Raw genomic sequence first — 24302 nt, forward strand, 5'->3', positions numbered from 1 at the left:
CTAAATTTCATTTAGATGTGAGTGAAGATGAAAATGTGTTTTTTCTCATGCAAGTTTGTGGAGCCCTGGATTCCACCCGTGGATCTTACGGAGGGCCAGGAACACAGATGAAGAGCCAATATCCCACCAACACTGGTTCCTGCTGTGCTCACTTATCTCATCTCCCCTTCCCATCCCTTTGCCCATTACTTTCTGGCAACAGGGAGCACTTGATCTTCAAACACATTCCATTGAGCCCACCTCAGGGCTTTTGCCTTTCTGGAATCTGCCCTCAGGTCTCTGCATGGTGCTTCTTTCTTGTTGTCTTCATCTCAGCTCAAGAATCACCTCCTCTGAGAGGGCTGCCCTGACCAACCCCATCTAAAGTACCCCCTCCCACAGCCACCCTCATCATTACACTATCTGAAATTATATGTTCTCTATTGACTCTCTGTTTCTCTGTCCTAAAGAGCAAGCTCCATGGGAGCAGGAACCTCCTCTACATGTTCAGCGCCATCATTCCAGCATCCAGAACAGTGGCACAAAGTAGCAGTGCAACACATCTTTGCCAAATGAAAGAAAAAACGTGGAGACTCCATTAGTGCTACTTCTCTCATCCTTCACACTATGTTTTAGGTACTGTGAGGATACAAGGAGATAAAAGACAAACTCTGGCCTTCAAGTAGTTTATGGTCTAGTGGAGGTGGGAGGTAGCCCTGTGGAAGGTGGAGAGGACTTCTCACTCTGCTGTACAACCATGGACATATCTCTTCTAGGGCCTCAGTCTCTACAGTGCCAGATAAATGGCTTGGACAAATTTATCTCCGTGGTCTCATACCATGGTCTCATATGGTTCATGATCATGACGAGCTAACAGTGCAAGGTAGCATATATAGGAAGTGAGGGGTTTTGACCCTAAGGGGAGGAAACTTCACAGAGGTGGACAAGACTTGGAAGGGCTTTGAAGTGTAATCAGCCTCCAACAAATAACGAGAAGGGGGATTTTCAGAGTCATGAACTTCCAGCTGAAAGAAACTTTATAGGTTATCCAGCAGGACCACTAGGTAATGCTATGGACATCTCTGTATGAGGCCATTTCTGGAGATGTAACATAATACCCCAGCCCTCAGATGTAACCCAGAATGTGGCTGAGAGTATGAGCTGTAGAATGGCACTACCCGGGTTCAAATCCCAGCTTTGTAGCTTACTAGCTATGTAAATTGAGGCTAACTGCTTAACTTTTCTGTGTCTCAGTTCTCCCCTCTGTTAATAACAACAGTATTAACTTCACGGGGTTATGGTCAAAATTAAATGAGAAAATGAACATAATATGCGTTAACACATATTTACTAAATGTTCCTTATGATTCTTCCTGTTGAATGTTTTTTTAAAAATATTTTTTAAATTTATTTTTGAGAGACCGAGAGCGAATGGGGGAGGGGCAGGGAGATGGAGACACAGAATCTGAAGCAGGTTCCAGGCTCTGAGCTGTCAGCACGTAGCCCAATGTGGGCCTCGAACTCACGAACTGTGAGATCATGACCTGAGCCGAAGTCAGATGCTCAACCGACTGAGCCATCCAGGTGCCCCTGCTGAATGGTTTGCTAGCATGTCAAACTTACTATGTATCCCCCAAAACCACTTTTCTCTTCTTCCACTGCAATTGAATTTTTACTAGCTGGAGACTACATTATCCAGTTTGTGAAGTTTCTATAAGCCAATACAGAAATATATCGTACCTTTTCCTTGACATTCACATGAGTATTGAGTTCAGCCATCTTGCTTCTAGTGGAATAAGCCCTGTAAAGAAGGAAGAAAAGATTAAGTCTAAAGTTTTAAAATTGATTTCTCAATGTGTTATTTTAATGCTCTCTCCCATGCTGAAATGCTCTCGTTCAGCCATAATCATAAATACCATTTTAGAATGTAAAAATGCTTTCAAGCTAAGCATTTGTCTTAGATATGTTCTAAAAGCATATTATAACTCTAGAAGACAATGTAAAATCTTTTATTCATACTATATTGACACGAAAAATGACAAAGATAGATGGGTGTGTACCCAAACTGTGTTTTTTTATTAAGTAAAAGAAAGGTAGTCAAAAATAGTGAGAGGAGGAAAAGCATACCTATTTTAACTAAGCATTGTCATCCCAGTCCTTGCTGTCCCAAAGCTTTTATTAGCCGCTAGTTAATTTAACAAACATTTATTGAGTCTTTCCTGCATATACATAACTATACCAAAGCACTCGAGGAAGAAACAGGAGAAATGATTCCAGATTTAAACATAAACACTGGACATAACAGTTTTTAAACTGGCTTTTTCACTTATCAATATATGAACAGCCTTCCAGATCAATGCATATATAACCCTTCACCATAATTTTAATGACCATAAATTCATGATCTCTATCAAATGGAGTCTTAAAATTGCCCATAATCTTTGTTTCCCTAAATTCTTTAGGCTTTCTACTGCTGGTGTCTAATCTTTTTTGTGAAGTGACCCACTCAGAGAAGATCTATATTCTTAATAAGAAGCAGTGGTGTTTTCTTTCTTCTCATCTGGTCTAAACCTTTCATGATTATTACGGAAGACAGATCTTAAGTCTTTAATAGTTTCAATCTCTTTTTGAAATAGAACATGAATGACTTAAATGGCCAAACAGATTGGTTCAAAAATTAGCAGCAGGACAGGCCAAGTTATCGATATACTTCCTCTTTGCATGTTTTACACTTTTTGTCAATCAAAAACCCCTGAAACTCTTTCTTATATTCTTTTTGACTTATGCTACAATGAGTGCATCTAGAGTTGATACATTTCAGGGATAACTTCCAAAAATTCTCTGATTTCTCCTCATCATTTTCTTTTAAACCTAGGTCTTAAATAAAACATAAATTCAGATCTATTACATTTTGTTGATTCAGGATGAAAGCTTAGCAATATGTAAACTTTATTACCCTTCAAATAGGAATCCACATATATTATTATGCATTATCAGACATTATAAACAATAGGATTTCATTCTTGTAAGTTTCCAAATGCTAATGCCACTAACACATGCATTTGGGCACACTAACAGGCTAGACCCTACGTACTCAATCCCCAGTAAGACAGCTCCTTCCCAAATGCTCTGCAAAGAGTGTCTGTCCCATTGAATACTCCCAGTTAAATAACTGTCCCAAATGGTAAATTCTTTTTTTAATATTTGTTTATTTATTTTGAGAGAGAGAGAGGCAGAGAGAAAGAGAGAGAGAGAACCCTAAGCAGGCTCTGTGCTGTCAGCACAGAGTCCAATGCAGGGCTCAAACTCAGAAACCATGAGATCATACACGAACTGAGCCAAAATCATGAGGTGGATGCTCAACCGACTGAGACACCCAGGTGTCCTGCCCCCACCCCCCCACCCTGCAAATGGTAAATTCTGTATTCTCTGACTTGGCATATGGGAGAAAGCGAATAGCTGGCAAACAATACCTGAATTTCATTCTCATTTATTCCTGCTCCTAAGAGTTGCTAGGAAAAGAGAACGGGATTATTTTCTGATGATCTATAACAGTGAAGACAGATGGCATATGAGGTACAAGGACAAATAATCAGGAGTTTTTGTTGGTAAGCCATAGATGAAAGTGGAACCTTTGATCAGTCATCACAACACCTGCAAAATGGTCTACAATCATATTTGAAAACATCTGGATGGTTGATTTTCTTATTCAAATGGGAGTTTAGGCATGTAAACACGAACAGTACATATATGGATTTTTCTGCATGGGACATTGTATGCCTGCCTGTATGTGTATGTAAGAGAGAGAGACATTGTAAGAGGGAACAAGGATGGGGGAGGGAGGGGAATATATAGATTATACCTATGGAACTATGAAGGATCAAAGGTGACAGCTGGATTTGGTACTATTTGTTAGGATAGATCTGTGAGCCACAATTCCTTTCATTAGACTAGACTAGCTAAATCTTCTGGACACATCTAATCTTGCCATTATAGATGTGTGAAATCTGATAGAAAAAAGTGTTGTGTTTTTGTTTTGCTTTGATGTCTAGGATTTGGGTGTGAAGCATTTTCTAAAGCTGGAGTGTTATAATCCACAGAGAATCAGGGACGAATTTCATTGAGGACAGAAAATTTCTGAGATCTGAGGAAGTGGCAAGACTGAATGGTGATCTGTATTTGTAGATGAAATACACACACACACACACACACACACACACACATATTTCTTTGGCAATTCCCTTTCTCTTTGACCTCAAAGTCTAACTCAAGAAGACTCTTCTTTGGTAGTGGTGCCAGTAAGATTAATTACAACATTTTTGTGTGCGTGTGTGTGGAAGGAAAAGCTGGCTCCGAGGGTGGAATGGGGCTATTACAGGTTTCTCAGACGGAAAGAGAAGATAATTACAGGGACCGTTCTTTGCTCATTTTACTCCCTTAATTTTTTTCACCTGTGTGGAGCACTGCCTCTAGGCTCTCCCTTCCAGGTGGATTGCAATGCTCTCTCTACATCAAGGCTTTCTGCTGGCTGGTGTATAACAGAGAGATTGGGGAATCAGCTACAGTTCCGGTTATGGAAACTAGATGGAGGATTTTAATCTAAATAAAACTTAAAGAATTAAGAGTTTAAATGGCTAGACAGTCAAACAGTTCTATTGATAAGGAAAAACGTTAGGGCAAGGTTGATTATCAGTGTGCTGAAGGTCCTTGTTAAATGTCCACACCCTCGGTTTGGCACTACCTCTGGATTATTGTGAAGCACACCTCACACTGGCATGGCATCATATGCCCATTACCCTTCCAGAGCCGACTCCCTCTCCGCTCTGAAAATGATACTATGCTGTGCCCCTATTCTGTTGGGATACTGTGTTTTGCTACGAACTCTTTCTGGACAGTCAGATCAATTTCATCCGAATCTTAATTGTTTCATTTAGATAGTTAAGATCTTTTCCTCCACTACACATATTGTCATCTCCTCCAAAGTAACAAAACAAGCCCAGAGACTGACAACTTGAAATCCCAGCCCTTATAGTTGCAGACCCCTGAGTTAATCTGAGAATCCTTTAATGCTGTGAGTGATAGGTGTTTGGGACCAACACACCTCACATCACACATGGTGACAAACTTGGTAGCTTATCACTACTGGACACAACTGATGACCATATCCTAACTTACTTTGATCAAAAGAGCTTTTAAATCCTGGTTTCTAATTCCTACTATCACTTAAAAGTGTTCTCAGAACTGACTAGTGACTAAAGCCTAATCATTCAAATCTGTAAATACATGTTCCATACATATCAATCAATCAATATAAAATTAAAATAACCAGAAATTCTTGATATTGATGTAACATTTCAATAGCTTGATGTTGCTTGAAATTTTTTTCCTTAAAGTTGTACTTTAGCTTTTAGTAATAACATTACAAACATACATAGATGCCATCTAAGTTTTATATACATCCCAGAGAAATATGTAACAAATAGTTATATATTATACATTATATTAGTTATATATTACATATACAAATAGTACTATATATATATATATATATATATATATACTATTTGTACTATATATATATATATATTCCAATATATATATTCCAGTATATATATATATATATATATATATATATTCCAATATATATATTCCAGTATATATTTGTACTATATATATATATATATATTCCAAAGTCAAAACTTATTAGGAAAAGATATCAACCCCAAAGAAAAGAATTTCACAATTTATCACCAATATATCATCTATATACTTCTCCAGTGTAAAATTAATAACCCACAAATATGGTTACCAATCACTTCATGTGCAAAGTTATATCAAACTGTACTACTCATTATGCAAGATCTTACTTAATATACATTAATGACAGTCAGAAAAATCTATTAGTATATAACAAAGATAAATATTCTTTATGAAAAATAAACCTGAATAGCAAATATGTTTCAGCATTTCTAATTAATACAATTCAGTGAAATTTAATATATGTGACAATCTAATCAACTACCAAACTCTGAGTTTAAAAAATGTATGTATTTATAATGTTCACACAATCATATTCAACATAAAAAGTGAAAACAAGTTATTGAAATGCCAAATTGCTTTCTGACTCCGTTTCCCTCATGTTTTACTGGGTAGACAGTAATAAAGTTTCACTTTTGTTTCTCTAAAACCTATTACTGCTCTTAGAGTCACTTTCTTTTTCCCAGGTATGACATCACTTTTCTTGAATTGGATTCAGGGAACCAGAGGTGATATGTAAGAAAAATTTTAAAATAACGATTTTAACAATTTTTTTCAAGATCATTTATGCAAAGTTCTCCCATGATCTATAAAAGTATAAAGGTCACAATGCATAATTAGAGCTGTTCACAGAGTATTTCATAAATCATCATAATACAGCTGAAGGGGATAGGTTAAGTGTCAGACATCCTGACAATAAGGTGCAGAGTAGGTAAATGAGCAAGTTGATAGAAGATGGGGATCGACTGGCTTTCTGGCTGATCATGAGAATCACCTGGAGAGCTTTTAGAAACAGAGACTCTTGGGCCCCAATGCCAAGTGGTATGGGGGGTTTGAGGCCTGAAAAAAGCAACCCCCCCAGGTCATTTTCATGCAAAGCCAGATTTGACTGTGGCTAGACTGCACTGGAATGTGCTGGGGCTATAAAATATATCCCAGATTTCAAAGACTTACTACAAAAAAGTAATGTAAACTGTCTCAATACTTTTTATACCTATTACGTGTTGAAATGATAATATTGGACATACTGGGTTACATCAAATGCAACATAAAAATTAATTTTACCCATTTCTTTTTACCATTTAAAAAAATTTTTAAAAATATTTTTTAAGTTTTATTTATTTATTTTTGAGAGAGAGTGAGTAGGGGAGGGGCAGAGAGAGAGGGAGAGAGAGAGAGAATCCCAAGCAGGCTCTGCGCTGTCAGCACCGAGCCCGATGTAGGGCTCGAACTCACACACTGTGAGATCATGACCTGAGCCGAAACTAAGAGTTGGATTCTTAACCGACTGAGCCACCCAGATGCCCCTCTTTATACCTTTTTAAAGGTGACTACTGGAGAATTGTAAATGGCCTATGCGGCTTACATTATATCCCTACTGGAAAGTGCAGTCCTGGAGCAGCTGTGCTGAAAGTTTGATTCCCAGAAGAGCAGTATCATCGGCATGTAGGAACTTGGTAGAAATGCAAATTCTCTGTCTCTTGCTATAGACAGAATGAATCAGAAGCTCTGGGGCAGGCGCACAGCAATCAGCATTTAGCCCTCCCCATCCCCACCCCTACCCCCCCCCCCCCACTTACCACCCCCCACCCCCCATCCTCACAGCAGGGCATTCAGATGCACACAAACTAAGCTCTGAGAGCCACTACTCCAGAGTCTCCATCCTGGGAATATTAAGAAAGGGCCTCTTCCTTGATCTCAATCACTACACACAACAAACAGATTCTTATAGAAGCCTAGAGAGATAAATGCGGGCCCAGTTTCCCACAAATTACATTAAAGAATGATCTTTCCACCAACATACTATTAATAATAATTAACACACTTACGGGGTAGTTATAATGCGGGGCACACTAAGTACTCAACACATTTTTTTTCAGTTAATGCTCCCCCTATAATGTAAAAACGATGATTATCCCCCATTTCACACATGTGAAAGCTGAGGCATAGGAATTCAGTAATTAAGCCAGAGTGGCAGGGCCAGGATTCAAACCCAGGCACTGACTCTGGAGTCCACTTAGAGCACCTCAAAGTCATCATAAACAAGTTATGGGGCGCAGTGTATATGAATTGCAGCAAGAATTCTGCAAGGAGAATGGAACCCATCCCAGGCTTTGGCTTCTCAGGCCAGGCAGGCATGTGATATATGCCTTGTTATCTATGCAGGGCATACAAACTGCAGAGCAAAACTGCTAAACTCACACAGGAATGGACAGGAATATACTTGTTATAAAGAGATGGCTGTTTTCCTGCGGCTTCCTACCTCAGACAAGAGTGTAGAAAGCTGCATTTAGCGGGCCCTGAGCCAACAAAGTGTTTCCTTGGCTCTCCAGTGCTGCTCAGGGGCTCCATGACATTCCAGGGCCTAATGTTTTAACTGCTTCTTCTTTCTAAATTAAAGTAGTTACAGTGTCTATGTATGTGACTTCGGTACAGCCTAGACAGTGTTGTGATCATGTGGGTAGCTCCTGAGACATTTTCTCATGGCTGCCTCAGAGAGAAGAATCAGGACTGATCTTGTGAGCTGGAAGTCAATCCCTTGATGCGATTGGCGGAAGCAGCAAAAAGCTTCTCAGTCAAAACAGAGTGTCCAACGGTCTCCCAGAGTGCCAGTTCCTAACCTGTATAAACTTAACAGACATCTGCATTTTTACTCGGTTTATTACAGCACGCTATTACCTCTGGAAGAAGGTGCACTGTAACAGATTAACTTATTTTACTGCACTGCCGTCAACTGGCCCTCAGCAGAGAGCAGTGCTCTGAGAGAATGACAAACAGGTCAGGTAAGTTTTCAATAGGTCTGTCTATATGGGGCACCACATCCTTATGGACATCTGAAGAAAGGTTCTAGATCATCACAGTATATAGCATGAGGGCCTCAGGTCTCCAGCTGTAGAACAAGAGGCTGGAGTTATAAGGGAAGTGAAATAATTTTACCTATGCCCTTCTGAGTTCTTACCTGAGACCCTCTATAATAAAAGGCAGATTAACAAGGGAAAAACAAACAGAAGTTTATTAACATGTGCACTCACGTATAGAAGGGAGGTACGCAGGGGAAAGTGAGGCGTTCTCACCGTGGCTTAGAATTCAGAATTAAATACCATGTTAACAGGGAAAGGGCGGGGGGATAGGCCTCTCAGAGGACAGCAAATGATTTTGAGGAAAGACGAGAGATCTGATAGTTTGCAACCAATGTGTTTAGGCATGACAGGAGTCAACAGTCTAACTTGGTTCACAAAACTGCCAGAGGGAAGTTCAGAGATAGCCTCTCCCTGCCTTTGTTGTTTTTCAAATGCCGAGAGCTCACAATAATCAATAGGTCAAGGTGGCATATTTTGGTAGTACGTCCTGAACTCCTACAATCACATTTTGGGGTGGCATATTCTCTACCCTTCCGAGTAGGACCTCCGTGGCCCTTTTCAGCTCTCAGACCTTGCAAGTCTGTAAGGGCCCTGGGAGTGAAGGGAGCACTTAGCAGCTAAGGCAGCAGAAAGCTAAAAATCCACCTGAAAAAAAAAAAAAAGCATGGGGGCTGTCTCCAATGTACTAGGCTGTCTTCCTGTAAAGATCACCTTTAAACTGGTCACGGACTAACTGTCCAGTCCCCCAAGCATGACCAGGGGTACTTGCATGCCAGCTGAAGAGGGAAATAGTGTTCCTTCTATGAAACTGGGGCTTTGCTTAAATTTAACATTACATAGGTTCTCTGTTGCTTGACTTTCCTGTTGCCTGAGCCCTCTCTTCTGTTTTGTGCCCTCTTCCCTTTCCCTCAGTCCTTTGCTGCCCCTTATCTGGTGCTGTAATTACTGAGGTCTCTTATATTCCAAGTGCTTCAGCTCTTTCTTCTGTGGTTTAATTCCCACAGTTTAATAAAAGTTCTTGTGCAGTGCCTTGTTCCTTAGAGGAAAGCTGCCTTAATTATTAGGAATGAGGACACATAAACAATGAAACAGAGAATGGTGATTAAAATATGAATTTCATATAAAGATACTTACCTAGACTTTTTTTGTTTAATTTTGCTAATTCGGAGGGGGAAAAAACCCCTCAAGGTTGCATTTTTATTCAAAGACACTTCAATGTACTAAACTCACTGTTAGAACAACTTTGCTGAAAAGCATTTTAAGGGCAAATGTCAGAAAAAATTTCACATTTAAAAGCCCAGGCTCTGCCTCTTTTGAAAGGCAGGGTTAGCCTTTGGTTTAGAAATGTCGCTGCCTACGAAGTTCTTTGTGGGGGGAAGAAAGAAAATTGAATGTTTTATTTAAACAGGTCATTAACAGTCAATACTTATTTGAAAAGGCCTGCTTCCAGAGGCAGATAAAAGCTTCCAATCACTTAGAATATCACTTGAGCGCATCTAGGGCAAGATGTGCTGATGCAAGTTTCAGACCTCTATGGGAGAACGTCTTCACTCAACAGCCCCACAGCGGGGGTAGGAGGGCAGAGTCATCCCAATTGTGCGCCCTTGTATATGCTGCACACCCAGAGCCAGCAGAGAAGAGCACAAAGCACACTTTATGGCCGGCCCAGCTTTGAATTTTTCCATTTTAGTACTGGCAAAGGCGTATGAATGAAGATTAACCATTTTTGCATAAAGTGCCAAACCACCTCTCCATGCCAGCAGAGTGTAAATGGAAGCAAAAGAGCAAAGGGCAGCTAAACTGAATGCGGCAGATCTCAGGCACTGCAAGCACACGGGGTGGGTGTGTGGCAGGCTTTATTAGCATTCAGCTGTGGCAAGATTTTCCTATTTAATTTGAAATGATTTCATTTCATAGGTCTTTGACAGCTTGAGAATATAAATAAATGCCTTTTTCTAAAAGTGACCCAACGCTGGCTCCTGGAAGGCTCTGCTTCTGATCGAGGGGCTTTCAAGCAAACACGTGTTTCCATAGAGATATGGGTGACCCGGGCCTGGTGCGAGTACCTACTTGTACCAGCAGTTCAATTATGTTTCAAGATGCAGTGATGTCAGCTCAAGTCTTTAAAACATGCCCATTCTCAGAGAAGCCTCAGGAAAGGTGAAGTGACTGGCATTATGAGGTTCAGAAGAAGAAATTCTATCCTCTCCAAGCACGCCATAATAGTTTCTCTTTCTGCAGATTACGCTAGTTTGCCCCCCATACCCCTACTGCCCCTTGAACGAATCTCTAATCCCAGAGGGGTATGGACAAAAAACCAAGCAAGTTCTTCGCACACCTGAGCACCAAGTGCCTTACACAGACTCCCCAAATGCTGAAAAAGAACACGCTTTCCCTCTCTTCCCTTGCTCCCAGTTCTTCAACTAGCCATGGGCAATCCCTACAGAGAGGGCAATGCTTTTTCTTATTATCTGACAAACATACACTAAACACCTTGGATGTACCTGGCTCTATGGGGAATGCTGTCAGTGGTTACAAAGTAACACTTACTGAACTCTTACTGTGTACCCGACACAGCACTAAGCACTTTTCATATATTAACCCATTTAATTCTCATAATAACTCTATGGAGTATACTATCCTCATTTTATTAAAAAAAAGAAATGGAGTGACAGAGAGTAAGCTACTTACTCAAGTCACACTGCTAATAAGTGCCTGAGCTGAGCTCTCAGCTTGGACCTCCTGATTCCTTCTATTACTGGATGGAGACAGATGTATACACAAAAACACAGACAAGAGCCAGATGAGGAGGTGGTGAAGGAAATCAGAGTGTGGACTCAGGAAATCAGAGTTGGAATTGAGCTGGCTTAAGGTTCTGGGCAGGGCTCAGAATCAGGACTGTGGTCTGCTCAGCCTGCAAGTCTCCTGGCAGAGACCAGGCATAGCGGAGGGCTGGAGGCATGCTTGCAGTCAGCAGGGGCTGTATACTTTCTTAAAACTTTTCATAGCAACTTTATAAGGAAAACATAGATATTCATCTCCCAAGAAAACATGCATTATGGTTCTGCAATATAACTCCAGAATGGCAAAGAGAAGTCCTAACTAAACTTGGCAAAGAAAGGCTACACGTTCAAAGCCAACTCGGGAAAGCTGGCTTATTTGTCACGGAATAAACACCGGTAGAGAAACCATCATCTTTTCAGTGCAGAGTCTGGTTTCAGAAACCTCTGTTCCAAGGAGCTCACAATATTCCTAATTCATTAAGTCAGAACTCTTTTAGGAAACATTTAATGATTTTCTCAGAGGGGCAGAGAAAGGTTTTTCCTGTCTTGAAATGGCACTGGCACTGACTGAGTAAAGACAGTAGAAGATGTCTACCTTACATATACTGGCATTTGGTGGGAAAGGAATACTAGGAAACTGAGGCAGTGCCTCAATATCCAGCAGGAGAGACCCCACCAGCAGCCAGCCCCTCTAACACAATGACACCAACCCCACCCCCACCCCCAAACTCCTGGACATAATTACTCCTGAGACTTTCCAACAAAATCAACCTCAACTCACTTTTTAAGGCTTCCTGGTGTGTTCTAAATCAGCTCCCAGCGCAAAGCCCAAGTTTCTGGCTTTGTCAACACGCAGATAAGCCCTGTTCCCCAACTGGCCCACCTTTATCAACACATTTTTGCCATGACCAGTACGTCATCGCAGTAGTGATGCAGGTGGAGTCAGAAACAGGGTAGGTAGCCGGATCCCGGGTGTGGCTGAGTAACTGGCAGTAGGCTGGTGGCCTCAGCCACCTGAGGCTCAGAAGGACTCACCCTCTGAGAAACGGCTTGTTCCCTTTTTGTAAAACCGGCCAGTGCTTTTGCCTTCGGGTCCCTGTTAGTGAATGCCCAGTTCTTCATTCTTCTTATCTTAGGGAAGGCGTAACTATAAGACTAAACTCGCAACCTTTACACTGACTGCCCCAGAGGCTAAGAGACAGTACAGGCTGGGACTCCAGTCATCATTCCAAAGGTCAGTTTCTGGGTATGGTCATCTGCTAAAGGCTTCTAATCTTCCTGTGACACTAGCGCAGCATATGAATCAATTAGCAAACATTCCTGGCACTATACCCGGAGGCTTGCTCTCTCCCCTCCTCCTTCTAAAACCTGTTCCTGGTGTTAGGGGTGCCTGGGTGGCTCAGTCAGTTAAATGTCAGACTCTTGATTTCGGCTCAGGTCATGATCTCCCAGTTTCTGAGATCGAGTCCCACGTCTGGCTCTGGGCTGACAGCGTGGAGCCTGCTTGGGATTCTCTCTCTGTGTCACAATAAATAAACAAACTTAAAAAAATAAATAAATAAAACCTGTTCTTGGTTCTATACCTAACTGGAAGCATCTGTTGGCTAATTCTGCACTAAATGAATAATGTACTACCATGTCCACATGTATATACATTTTACGAGGGGTCATGCTCTTGCTCAGAGGAATGAAGTTCTCATGGTGAACATTCAGCCTTTACCAGTGAAAAGCTAATGTGAGGCGCATGAGGGTGGGAATAACCATGGGTGGGGGGCTGGAGGGCAGAATGGGCAAGGCTTTCTTAACTGTTACACCTGTTTTGCCTGCAGGCAAGTTAGTCCTATATATGTTACCTCTGTTTGCTGGTTTGATTTTTAAAAACCCAGCCTGTAAGTTCAACATGTTGTCAGAAAGGTGCTGTTTCTCTTTAGGGTCAGGCCTGTCTTGGTCCCCGCCATGTCAGTAACCACCCACAGGCAAAGTCACCAGGGAGCCCCACCCCCACCCCCAGCTGGCCCTGTGGCAGAGTGGCAGAGGCATGCACATGAATTATGGTGCTTTTTACAACGTGCATAGCATCTTGGGCCCTTAACTGATTGCAGAGAGGAAACTGCCTATTTTCTGCTATTCAGCTTCTTCCTTATCTTCTTATGCTAGAAAACAAATAATTACAATTTACCAAGTTTGAAACTCAATTCTGCCTCTTACTAGTTTTGGGATTTGGGCAGATTGCTCCATGTCTCTATGCCTCTGTTTCCTCATCGGTAAAATGAGGATAATAATAATAAGTACCTCACTGGGTGGCAATGAGGAGGAAACGAGTTCCTATTTGTAAAAGTGATTAAAACAGTGCTTGGCACACACAGAATAAATAGAAATAGAGAAATAATCTCACTAGATTCCTCCATAGCCTGTGTGGTTGCTTTCCTATAATCCTCATTCTACAGATGAGAAACTAAGCCTTAAGAGGTCACGGTCATGCATCTAGCCAGTGAGGGAGCTGGCCCTTGAAACACAACCTTCCAAAGACAAATTGCCCTTATATGTCTACACTTTCCCTAACCTCCATCTCGGACACTGCCACCTTACAGGATGGGGGAAGCTCTAGAGGGGAGTGGGTGGCAGGCTAAGGCCCGAATGCAGCATTACTAAGAAGGATGCAAACTCTCAGGGCTATGTCCACAGGGTCATTTGTTTTTCATGTTCTTTTTCACGAATACCTCTTCCCCTAGGATGGATTGGAAACTCATGCCAGGTCACAGTTTCTGGCCATGGGGATAGCCAGATGTGATCAGTGCTCTGGTGACCAAATTCATAGCTAAGGTACTTGTCTTCAGAGGACAATAAACAATTACAATATAGAAAGAGCAAAGTTCAAATAAAGCCTTAGAGCTAATTAGAGAACAACTTAAAAATTACTAAATCTCCTTTTATACATTCTGATTTCAGGTTAATTGTATTAAGATGGATAAAAAAGAGAGAATTAATATGATTTTAATGCCCTTGGGTTTATTCTAATGCAATCACAGATAATAAAAACTCATTTTGACCATTTTATGATATGCTAAAAATTCTACAGGTCATATTTACTATCTTAGTAAATTTTCTTTCAATTTCTAACTGTAATAAAAAATAGAAATCTGTCACTTGAAATATGCTGTAATGGGAAAATTAGTAAAGTCCTTTAAAGCATTTCAAATGTACAAGATATTAATAGATTTAATGAATTACAAAAAGAACCCTTCCCTCTAACAAGCCTATCTCTGATAAATTACACTTCTTTCTCTTTTCCAAAATACCTAAGAGAATGCCTTTGATAAGTAAATGTTCAGGAAAGACGTGGAAAAAAGAGGAATAAATGTCCTCTCATTCTGTTTTTCCCTTCTTGGTTGCAGTGAATCTTTACTAATTCATTCCCTAGTTCTCAACACCTAGGACTGGGTTATCACTTTAAACGCCACCATTAAACCCAGCTTTGTCAAATGTTGTTCTAGTCATGTCACTTTACACACACTCCAATTCACTCCTAATCCTCCTCCCCTTGTATTACCAAACCTGCAATGTGTTGGTCATTCTCACAGCCAAGGTCCCATCATGAGCACTTAAGCCCTCCACATCTTCCCATATCGAACCCCATATATCCCAACTCTTTAACCAGGTGACTTCCCCAACGTCTGTTACTTATTTTACCTCTTCTTCATGCAGAGTCTTGTATTTGGGGTAACCAGGGCACCAAACTGGCCCACTAGTTCCCCTCTATCAAAACCTATATACACTCTGTCCAAAAGAGAAGACTGAAATTGAACCCTTTCTATGGAATATGAGAAAACAAAAAATAGTTGCTTTTCTTTTTGCTTTTTTTTTTTTAATTTTTTTTTCAACGTTTATTTATTTTTGGGACAGAGAGAGACAGAGCATGAACGGGGGAGGGGCAGAGAGAAAGGGAGACACAGAATTGGAAACAGGCTCCAGGCTCTGAGCCATCAGCTCAGAGCCCGACACGGGGCTCGAACTCACGGACCGCAAGATCGTGACCTGGCTGAAGTCGGACGCTTAACCGACTGCGCCACCCAGGCGCCCCAAATAGTTGCTTTTCAACCCAATGCTAAATACACTGAACCACTACCCTTACCATTTATATATCCCTGTTAACTCTACCCATAGATACAGATTTTTTTTTTTTTTTGGCTGTGGACAGTAAGGGCTCTTTGTAACCCTTTCCCATGGCCTGCCTGTTTACTCCTTTAGTTTACAGCATGAAGCTGTAAGAGGGGAGCAGACAGACACTGCACCATCTCTCCCTGCACTAAGCTCTAGCCTGCCCTGCAGCTCAACTCACATTGGGGGAAGTTGGGAAAGCACCAAATGCTTACAATGGTCTACAGGCCTCAGCAATATGTAGCTTAATCTCTTCCAAATCATTTTTATAAAGATTGAATCAAAACTGGTTTTTTGTACAGTAGTTCAAATATTGTACAGGCCTCTCAAATAAATATAATACATTATTTCCCTTTGGAAGACTTTCTGTTAGTCATCCAATCTACCTTAAAGCAATTTTCAGGTATAAATGTATTAGGTTTTGATCACTTGTTTGATGAAAAAGATCCCTCTCTCACAGCCTTGATTCCACTTATACCCATTCTTGGCAGTCTGATAGAGACAAGCAATTAGTGTTGTTTGATTTTTTAATAATGCTAAAAATTTCATCATCCAGCCTCAGAACATATCCTTTGAGTGAGTTCCCCATGGGCTGGACACTGCATGTAGAGGGGCATCCACACGTGTGTGTAATATGGGAAATGGTACTCGATGCCTATTCTTGAGGAGTGCATGTTATGGGGCATCGGTTCTCTTGGTCAGAACCAAGAGAACTAAGAATGCCAGTAATGGAATCTTAAATCATTCTGAAATGATTAATCATGTTTATTAAAGGGGCTTCTAGAGGGGAAGACAGCTTTAATTTAGGTCGGTATATTAGAGCTCCTGAGGCGAGGTGCTCTTTGGTACTACTTTAAGGAAGTAGTGGCAATTAATGGGAATAGCCTTTTAGGTAAGAAGAAAAGCAAAACTGAAACCTCTCCGGCAGAAACAAGTAAGTCACATGTGAGGCCAGAAAGAAAGCCTACCTCCATAGTGCAGAGAAGTCAATTGATAAATATTTATTGGGGGCCCACTATGTATCTTGGCTAGATGCAATGTGTTCAGCTTATTGTAATGCAGTATAATTTTAAGATTGGCTCTGAAGAGAGATAAGATTAGCAGGCAGTAAGCGATTAGATGACAACAGAAAGCAGTATGTGAAAGGTGTTATATGGTGTGGTTTCAGCTGTATGCTTGTTGTGTTCATAATGCTGCAAAGAGATAATGTCCTTGTTTTGTTTTCCTTTTAGCAAATGGGAGAGTTCCTTCTCATCCCCATCCCACCCCAATTCTCTGACCCATTCCTCTGTCATTTTGGTTATGGGTTCTGAAACTAGACCCAATTTTCTCTATTATTTTTGAAATGCTGAATTGAAACTTGACTTTAAAAAAAAATTATTTCAACTTGAAGCAAATTAATTCTTTGTCCTTTTAGTTTTGCAAAAATATACTCTTTAATCTGACTAATATTAAATATACACTCCAAAACAAATAAAAGCTATGTAGCTGAGTTTCATTTCGCTCCAGGAAAGCAACTCATAAATTACATTGAAGATTTCATTTGGTTTTATTTTTACCTGGTTTTGCATCCTGGGAGATAACCAACTTAACCAAACTCAGTCTTGAAAAAGAGATAACCAGATGCTGAAAAGACACTCTTGTTTGTTTTACTAAGTGGTTCTTTTAAAAATATGAGTAAGTATTAAAGAGAGAAAATGTCTTTGGAAATTAATCTACTTAAAAAAAATCTATTTCTGAACGGCTGCCAGCCAGACTTCAGTTGGTTTCATTTTTCATTTCAAGCTTTCTAACAATATATGACTAGACAGAATGAGACCACTCTAGATATCTCATGGAAAACATAGGGTAAGGACTGAGGAAAGACTACAAAGACTAAATAATGCTTAGAGTTTTAGTTTAAGTTTTTAAAAATCCTGAAGCTATGCTGCATTATGGGAAGAAAATAAATTTAGCTGTGACAAAGCATTCTCCTTCTTCAAACCTTTGAATAATCAATCAGCTTCTTGCTTTACAAAGGCTTCCCATATCTGATAACGCTGCCATGCCTTTAGCAAGAGCTATCATATGAGGAGCTCATTCATTCATTCAACAAATGCTTAGTGAGCACCTTCTTTTGCCAGGCACTGTCCTAGGTGCTGAGGAATACAACAGCAAACAAAATAGACTCCTCAAGCACCAGGCTGGATTTTATCCCTTTATGTCTATTTCACCAAGTCCTCACAATGCTCCTGCAAAGTAAGTATCATTATCTTCATTTCTTGGATGGGGGAAGTAGGCATACAGAAGTTAAGGCCTAGGTCCCAGAACCAGTCAATAGCAAGGCAGGAACTCAAAACCTCTGAAACTGATTCCCAAGCTTGTGCTTATTCTATTAGACTACTGTCATTATTTTGGTTCAATGCAAATAAAGGAAAACAATTAAAAAACTATATTTAATGGGCTCACTCCACTTGGGAAATCTTTGTATTCACAAGAATTAGAATCAGAAATGTAAAGCTGGCTTGGCAAAAAAGTCAAATGGGACAAAAAAGTTATCAATGGGAAGAACAATGTTTTGTCTGTGTTTTAACTTTTGTTCTCCACTTCTCAGGGAGGACAAATCTTAAGAGTAGTGTGCCTCCTGTCACAGAATTTGTTCAAGCAGAGGCTGGTTGACTACTTAGTGGGATGCCGGAGAGGGGATTCACTTATAATTCAGGAAAATAGGGGACCTCTGAGTCCCTTGATTCTCCCCCTGGAGAATCTCTCCAGGATTCCAAAAGGGGAGACAAACTAGTTTTGTAATCTTTCCTCAGTCTTTCCTCTAAGTTTCCCATGAAGCATCTAGAATGGTTTCATTCTTAGTCACGTATTGTCTGAAAGCTTGAAATGAACACTGAAACCAAGTTAGGTCTAGCTGACACTTGCTAGGCATGCTCCCAGAAGTGATAGCTTCCCTTTGGGTTCTTTGTGCCCAGGAGTTTAAAATGGTCACGGAAAAGGCCTGCTTGCAGACAAGACTGGAAATGCTTCCAAATATATGGCTCTGTTGGAAAATAATATATGACTTACCATTAAGGCAAAATCTAAAGAAAATTGTCACCAGAAAGGCATGAATACCTTCTGCGTAACTTAGTTTTTTTGTTTGATTTGGTTCATAACTCAACCTGACTCCCATGGAACGCATCTCCAGGTCTCAACTTACTCACAGTCCTGCAAGCTGGAACAGCTTCAACACTCACCATCCATCCCTCACTACTTATTTCACAAAGAAAGGTCTAGTAATTGTCCATGTTTCCAGAATCTGCAGTTATAAGGGATTCAGAGTTCTCCTGTCTTCCTAACCTGTAAATGAACCTCCTTTCCAATATCCTCAATAAGTGGCCATCCAACATCTTCTCAAATTCCCTGATGGAGATTCAATGCCTCTTAACATAGCTTCTTCTGCATGAGGCTAGTTGTGAGTAAATCCTTAGGTAAAACTGAGTCAATCGCCTTCCTATAACTTCCCATGCAATGCTTTCCTAGTCATGCTTTCAGTTAACCCATAAATCTAACCACTCTTCCCCAAGTGTCACATTTGTCCTAAGTATGCTTTCTCTATACTAGTACACAATCATTCACAGAATCACAGGATGTTAGACTTGGAAAGGACTTCATAAATCTCTAAACTATTTTATGGACAAAACATTTTGTATTGTCAGACCTTTAGAACTTTGAGAGTACACTCATTCTTCATGTGACATAGTGTTGAGTATTCTCACTCTGATATATATGATATCTATACCATATATATTGTTATGTTATATCTATCATGTACCAAAATATTATATACCAGTATGTATATATATTGATTCTATGGTTTTATTATTATTATTTTTTAAGTTTTTTAATGTTTATTTATTTTTGAGACAGAGAGAGACAGAGCATGAGCAGGGGAGGGGGAGAGAGAGAGAGGGAGGCACAGAATCTGAGGCAGGCTCCAGGCTCTGAGCCATCAGTACAGACCCTGATGTGGGGCTCAAACTCATCAACTGCAAGATCATGACCTGAGCTGAAGTCGGATGCTCAACCGACTGAGTCACCCAGGTGCCCCTATTATTTTTTTAATGCAACCTAAGATTGCATTTTATTGACAATCACATCACACTGTACATTGGTCATAATGAGCCTATATTAATGAAACCCCTAAGACATGCTCATTCAATCAATTAGTAAGTCTCATTTCCTCAGTCTTTACTTTTACAGATGATTTTTTTGGAACTTAAGTGCATGAGGTTATATTTACTTCAAATTAATTTTATCTTATCAATTCAGCCAATTTTACAGTCTACTAGAATTTTTTTGGACACCAAATCTACACCTTGCCACTTCAGCTATACATTTCACTTTGGTCATTAACAAGCTTGAAGGATATCATTGATATAACTATGCCATTAAGTAAACAGTCTGGGCTTGAATCTCAGTGCTGACACCTAAGAAATGTGTGACCTTGAGGAAGTTACTTAAACTCTCTGTGCTGCAGATTACTCATTTATAAAGTGGAGATAAGGGGGAACCTGGGTGGCTCAGTCAGTTAAGCATCTGACTCTTCATTTCAACTCAGGTCATGATCTCGTGGTTCATTGAGTTCAAGCCCCACATTGGGCTCGGTGCTAACAGTGCAGAGCCTGCTTGGGATTCTCTCTCCCTGTCTCTCTGCTCCTCCCCCACCTGGGCTCCCTTTCTCTCAAAATAAATAAATAAACTTTAAAAAATATATAAAGTGGTGATAAAAGTATTGACTGCATTGGATTATTGTAAGGATTAAATAAACTGATGCATGCAGAGTAACTGAACAGTATTTCACACCTAAGAATCTAATAGGTGTCTGTTATTTTTTTTAAATACTTTATTTTTTATTTTTTAATATAATTTGTTAAATTGGCTTCCATACAACACCCAGTGCTCATCCCAACAAGTGCCCTCCTCAATGCCCATCATCCACTTTCCCCCTCCCCCACCCCCCCATCAACCCTCAGTTTGTTTTCTGTTTTTAAGAGGTGTCTTTTATTTCTATTATTTTTATCAAATTCATCATCATTGAAGTCATTGCTAAAGAAAAATCTAGAATAAAACAGACATAAAGGTCTATAGATCCCTCTCTGTGATAACATGGACCTATTCTTTAGCACTCTTTGGATTTGGTTATGCAAGCCTACTTGTGAATTCATTTAAGTACTGTTATTCCATTTATATTTCTCTATTAAATCCACAATGAAATCTTGAGATATTGTGAAAACTGGCTGGATCATATTTCTATATTACCATAACTACCACATTTTCTTCATCTTGCATTCCAATTACTTTATTGACCAGGAGTATCATTTAGTCTCCCTGGACTTCTTGCTGGTGACTAATAATAATCACTTTCTTTTCTGAATATTCTAAAAAATTTCAGAATAAATTCTAAGATTTTGCTGAGATGTTACGTTTTCTCTTTTTGCTAATCTATAGGCATTTGGGGCTTTATCTGTTTGCTGACATTCCCTGAAGATGGCTGGCTGGAGTGGGAGAGTCACAGATGTGATGTTCTCAGTCCCATAGCTGCAATCTGGGCCAGGAGACCCCAATCCGTGAGGAAGGGCTTAGGATCTGGTATAATGCTACGGTGGGCCTCAATTCCCTCATCCACATTTTGTTCTACCCTTATCAGGTGGGAAATCATGATCCTTGATTAAAAGCCAAGAAAAAGAAGAGATGTACAGTCCTTTGTTTTGCCCATCAGAGGTCCTGTACTTTTCTTGTTCTTTTTTCTCCAAAAGTAAAACAAAATTCTATGGTAAAAAGTACAACTAAAAATAATATTCCACTCTTGACAGAAATTGTAACCATGTCATTATCAAAAATGAGAATAACACACTTGACATCATGAGCATTCCAGTGTTCTATGTCTACTTTACTTTATGACTTTAATTTTTTGTAGGATTGTTCCTTGTGAGCTTTTTTAAGTCTCTTTTGTTGTTTTAGTTTTTTTTTTTTTTTTTAACATAATTCAGCTCACTCTGGACTTTAGGCTTCTTGACACCAATCTAATGGGATTATCTCTCTCTTTGGTATTTGTTCTTGGTTATTTGCCTGTCCTTGCATTCTTCTTTAAATAATCTTTTATATTTTGAGTTAATCTGAGCATGCCCTTTGCAGCCATAGCCATCTCTCTTCCTCATTGTTTTTGAACATTCAAACCTCTAGTTGCAATTGTTCAAAACATTGTAGACTATTAGACTTGACAAATGTGTGTGTGTGTGTGTGTGTGTGTGTGTGTGTGTGTGTGTTTGTGCATTAGCTTTGATAATTTGGGAAATACTCATGATTATAAGAATTTCATTACTGTTTATTGCTTAACTCATATATACAATAAAATGTGCATGTGTGTGTGTCAGAGAGAGAGAGAGAGAGAGAGAGAGAGAGAGATTTATTGGGTATCAACTATGTACCATGTTCTGTCCTATTTACTAGGATATAAAGATAAACATTATAGATACACTCCTGCCCTCTTGAAGCCTGAAGTTTTGCAACAAATAGAAGTGACTGGGGGCACCTGGGTGGCTCAGTCAGTTGAGCGTCCGACTTCAGCTCGGGTCATGATCTCACAGTCTGTGAGTTCGAGCCCCGCGTCAGGCCCTGTGCTGACAGCTCAGAGCCCGGAGCCTGTTTCAGATTCTGTGTCTCCCTCTCTCTCTGACCCTCCCCCGTTCATGCTCTGTCCCTCTCTGTCTCAAAAAAAAAAAAAAAGTGACTGAAAAGGCAATCCTGATCTAGCATGACACTGAGAGCACATAGCAAGAGCACCAATTTCATTTGAAGAATTGAGTTTCTCATCCCTTTAGTCTAGAGTTTCAGGCCATTTCTTCGCTGAAATGTGAAATTTCCCTCCTAAAATCTGTGGTATGCATCTGGCTATATCCATCACCTGGTCCTTGGTTATCACAAAAGCTAAAATGACATGGTCACAATTTTCCAAATGTTGAGCACACAGTAGACACTCAAATATTATTGAATAAATGAATAAAGTTTCCTTCTACTTCTATTTTACCAACCAATCTCTTGGTGAAAATCAGATCCAAAATAGCAGTTCTTTTCATTTCCTTTATCCTCTTAGAGAAGAAAATGAGGTAAATTGGTATCTGGAACCCTGTTTTCCTTTAAACACAAATAAGACTTCTATTTTTTTAAGTTTATTTATTTTGAGAGAGGGGTGGGGGGACAGAGAGAGAGAGGGAAAGCACAAGCAGGGGAGGGGCAAGAGAGAGAGAGAGAGAGAGACAGAGAGACAGAGACAGAGAGAGAGAGAGACAGAGAGAGAGAGAGAATCCCAAGCAGGTTCCACACTGTCAGCATGGAGCCCAATGTGGGGCTCAAACTCACGAACCATGAGATCATGACCTGAGCTGAAACCAAGAGTCAGACGTTTAACTGACTGAGCCATCCAGGTACCCCTAAACATGACTAAGACTTCTAGCAGATGCCCAAATAGTTTAAGTTTTTCGTCACTCCTATTTACTATTTTTGTGTTACTTTTGTATGCTGTATCAGAAGTAAATTACACCCATGCTTATAGGGCTGAGTGGTTTCAGTTCATTCATTCAGTGAAAATGATTTATTGAGTGCATACTACATGCAAGAAACTGTTCTGGACACTATTTTTTCCTTCCTCCTTTTAACTTCGCCAAGTGTGTCCTCTCTTGGATTTTTAGATACCCACCTTTCTGTCTATCCTAAAACATCTGGATTCCTGCTCCCTAGGAACAACTCATTTTCCTTGTTTCGTCTCTGTCAAAAACTGTGCGTTTACTAACTTTTTCTTAAGTGCAGATTAATTAAAGCAGGTTTCTCAATCTTTTGATGAGGAAAACATTCTTATTTTGTGATACTATTGAAATATCAAATTAAGTAATTTTTATTTTTAAAAAAATTTTTTTAACGTTTTATTTATTTTTGAGACAGAGAGAGACAGAGCATGAACGGGGGAGGGGCAGAGAGAGAGGGAGACACAGAACTGGAAGCAGGCTGCAGGCTCTGAGCCATCAGCCCAGAGCCCGACGCGGGGCTCAAACTCACGGACCGCGAGATCGTGACCTGAGCTGAAGTCGGTTGCTTAACCGACTGAGCCACCCAGGCGCCCCTCAAATTAATTTTTAAAAATCAGAGCTACAAGAGAAAGCACTACATTGTTTATGAACTGCATCTATAACCACCTGCCATTAAGAATCATTGATCTTAATGATGGGAATAACTAACATGCTAACAGAATATAGTCAAATCTCTAGTATAATTTAGTTGGTCATTAACATGACCAGTAACTTTTAGGGTTTGAACTTTAATTTATATATCTGTATACCCCACATGCAGCCTAAAAATTAGAATTCACTTTCAACACTCAGGCATGTAAATATGAACATTATTTTCTTAATTTCTTTGATCTACTTTTTACAAAGTAATTTAAGCAATTTGTAATCAAAATGCAAAAACTGTGTTCCCAATAAATGCCAATTTATTTTCCATATGAAATAAAGATATATTCTTATCTTCCTGAAAAGTATACATTTTTTCATCAAGGTTTCTATACCAAATATTTGAATCAGGTCATTTTCACTGGCTGTGAATTGAGCTCAGAGTAACTTGTCAGTAAAGGAACAACAAATCCATTTGTCTTTGGTGTTTTCTTGGTGTGTTGCTAATAAACTGCTCTGTCTACATGAGGTCATGGTCACCTGACCTGGAAATGGGCTCTGCTGAGTCAG

General features: G+C 39.9%; 1 protein-coding gene across 9 annotated transcripts in view; it reads right to left on the reverse strand.

The window, feature by feature from the left end:
• The window catches only part of SPATS2L (spermatogenesis associated serine rich 2 like), a 170109-nt gene that overhangs the window by 81323 nt on the left and 64484 nt on the right, over positions 1–24302 (reverse strand). For all 9 annotated transcript variants that reach the window (XM_047872556.1, XM_047872557.1, XM_047872562.1 and 6 more), the window contains one exon: positions 1719–1779. In XM_047872556.1, the coding sequence (XP_047728512.1) occupies positions 1719–1757 (39 nt within the window). In that variant the 5' untranslated portion in view covers positions 1758–1779. The remainder of the gene's footprint in view (positions 1–1718; positions 1780–24302) is intronic.

The sequence above is a fragment of the Prionailurus viverrinus genome, chromosome C1 (genome assembly GCF_022837055.1).
Source record: "Prionailurus viverrinus isolate Anna chromosome C1, UM_Priviv_1.0, whole genome shotgun sequence".
In the NCBI taxonomy this organism is placed as follows: domain Eukaryota; kingdom Metazoa; phylum Chordata; class Mammalia; order Carnivora; family Felidae; genus Prionailurus; species Prionailurus viverrinus.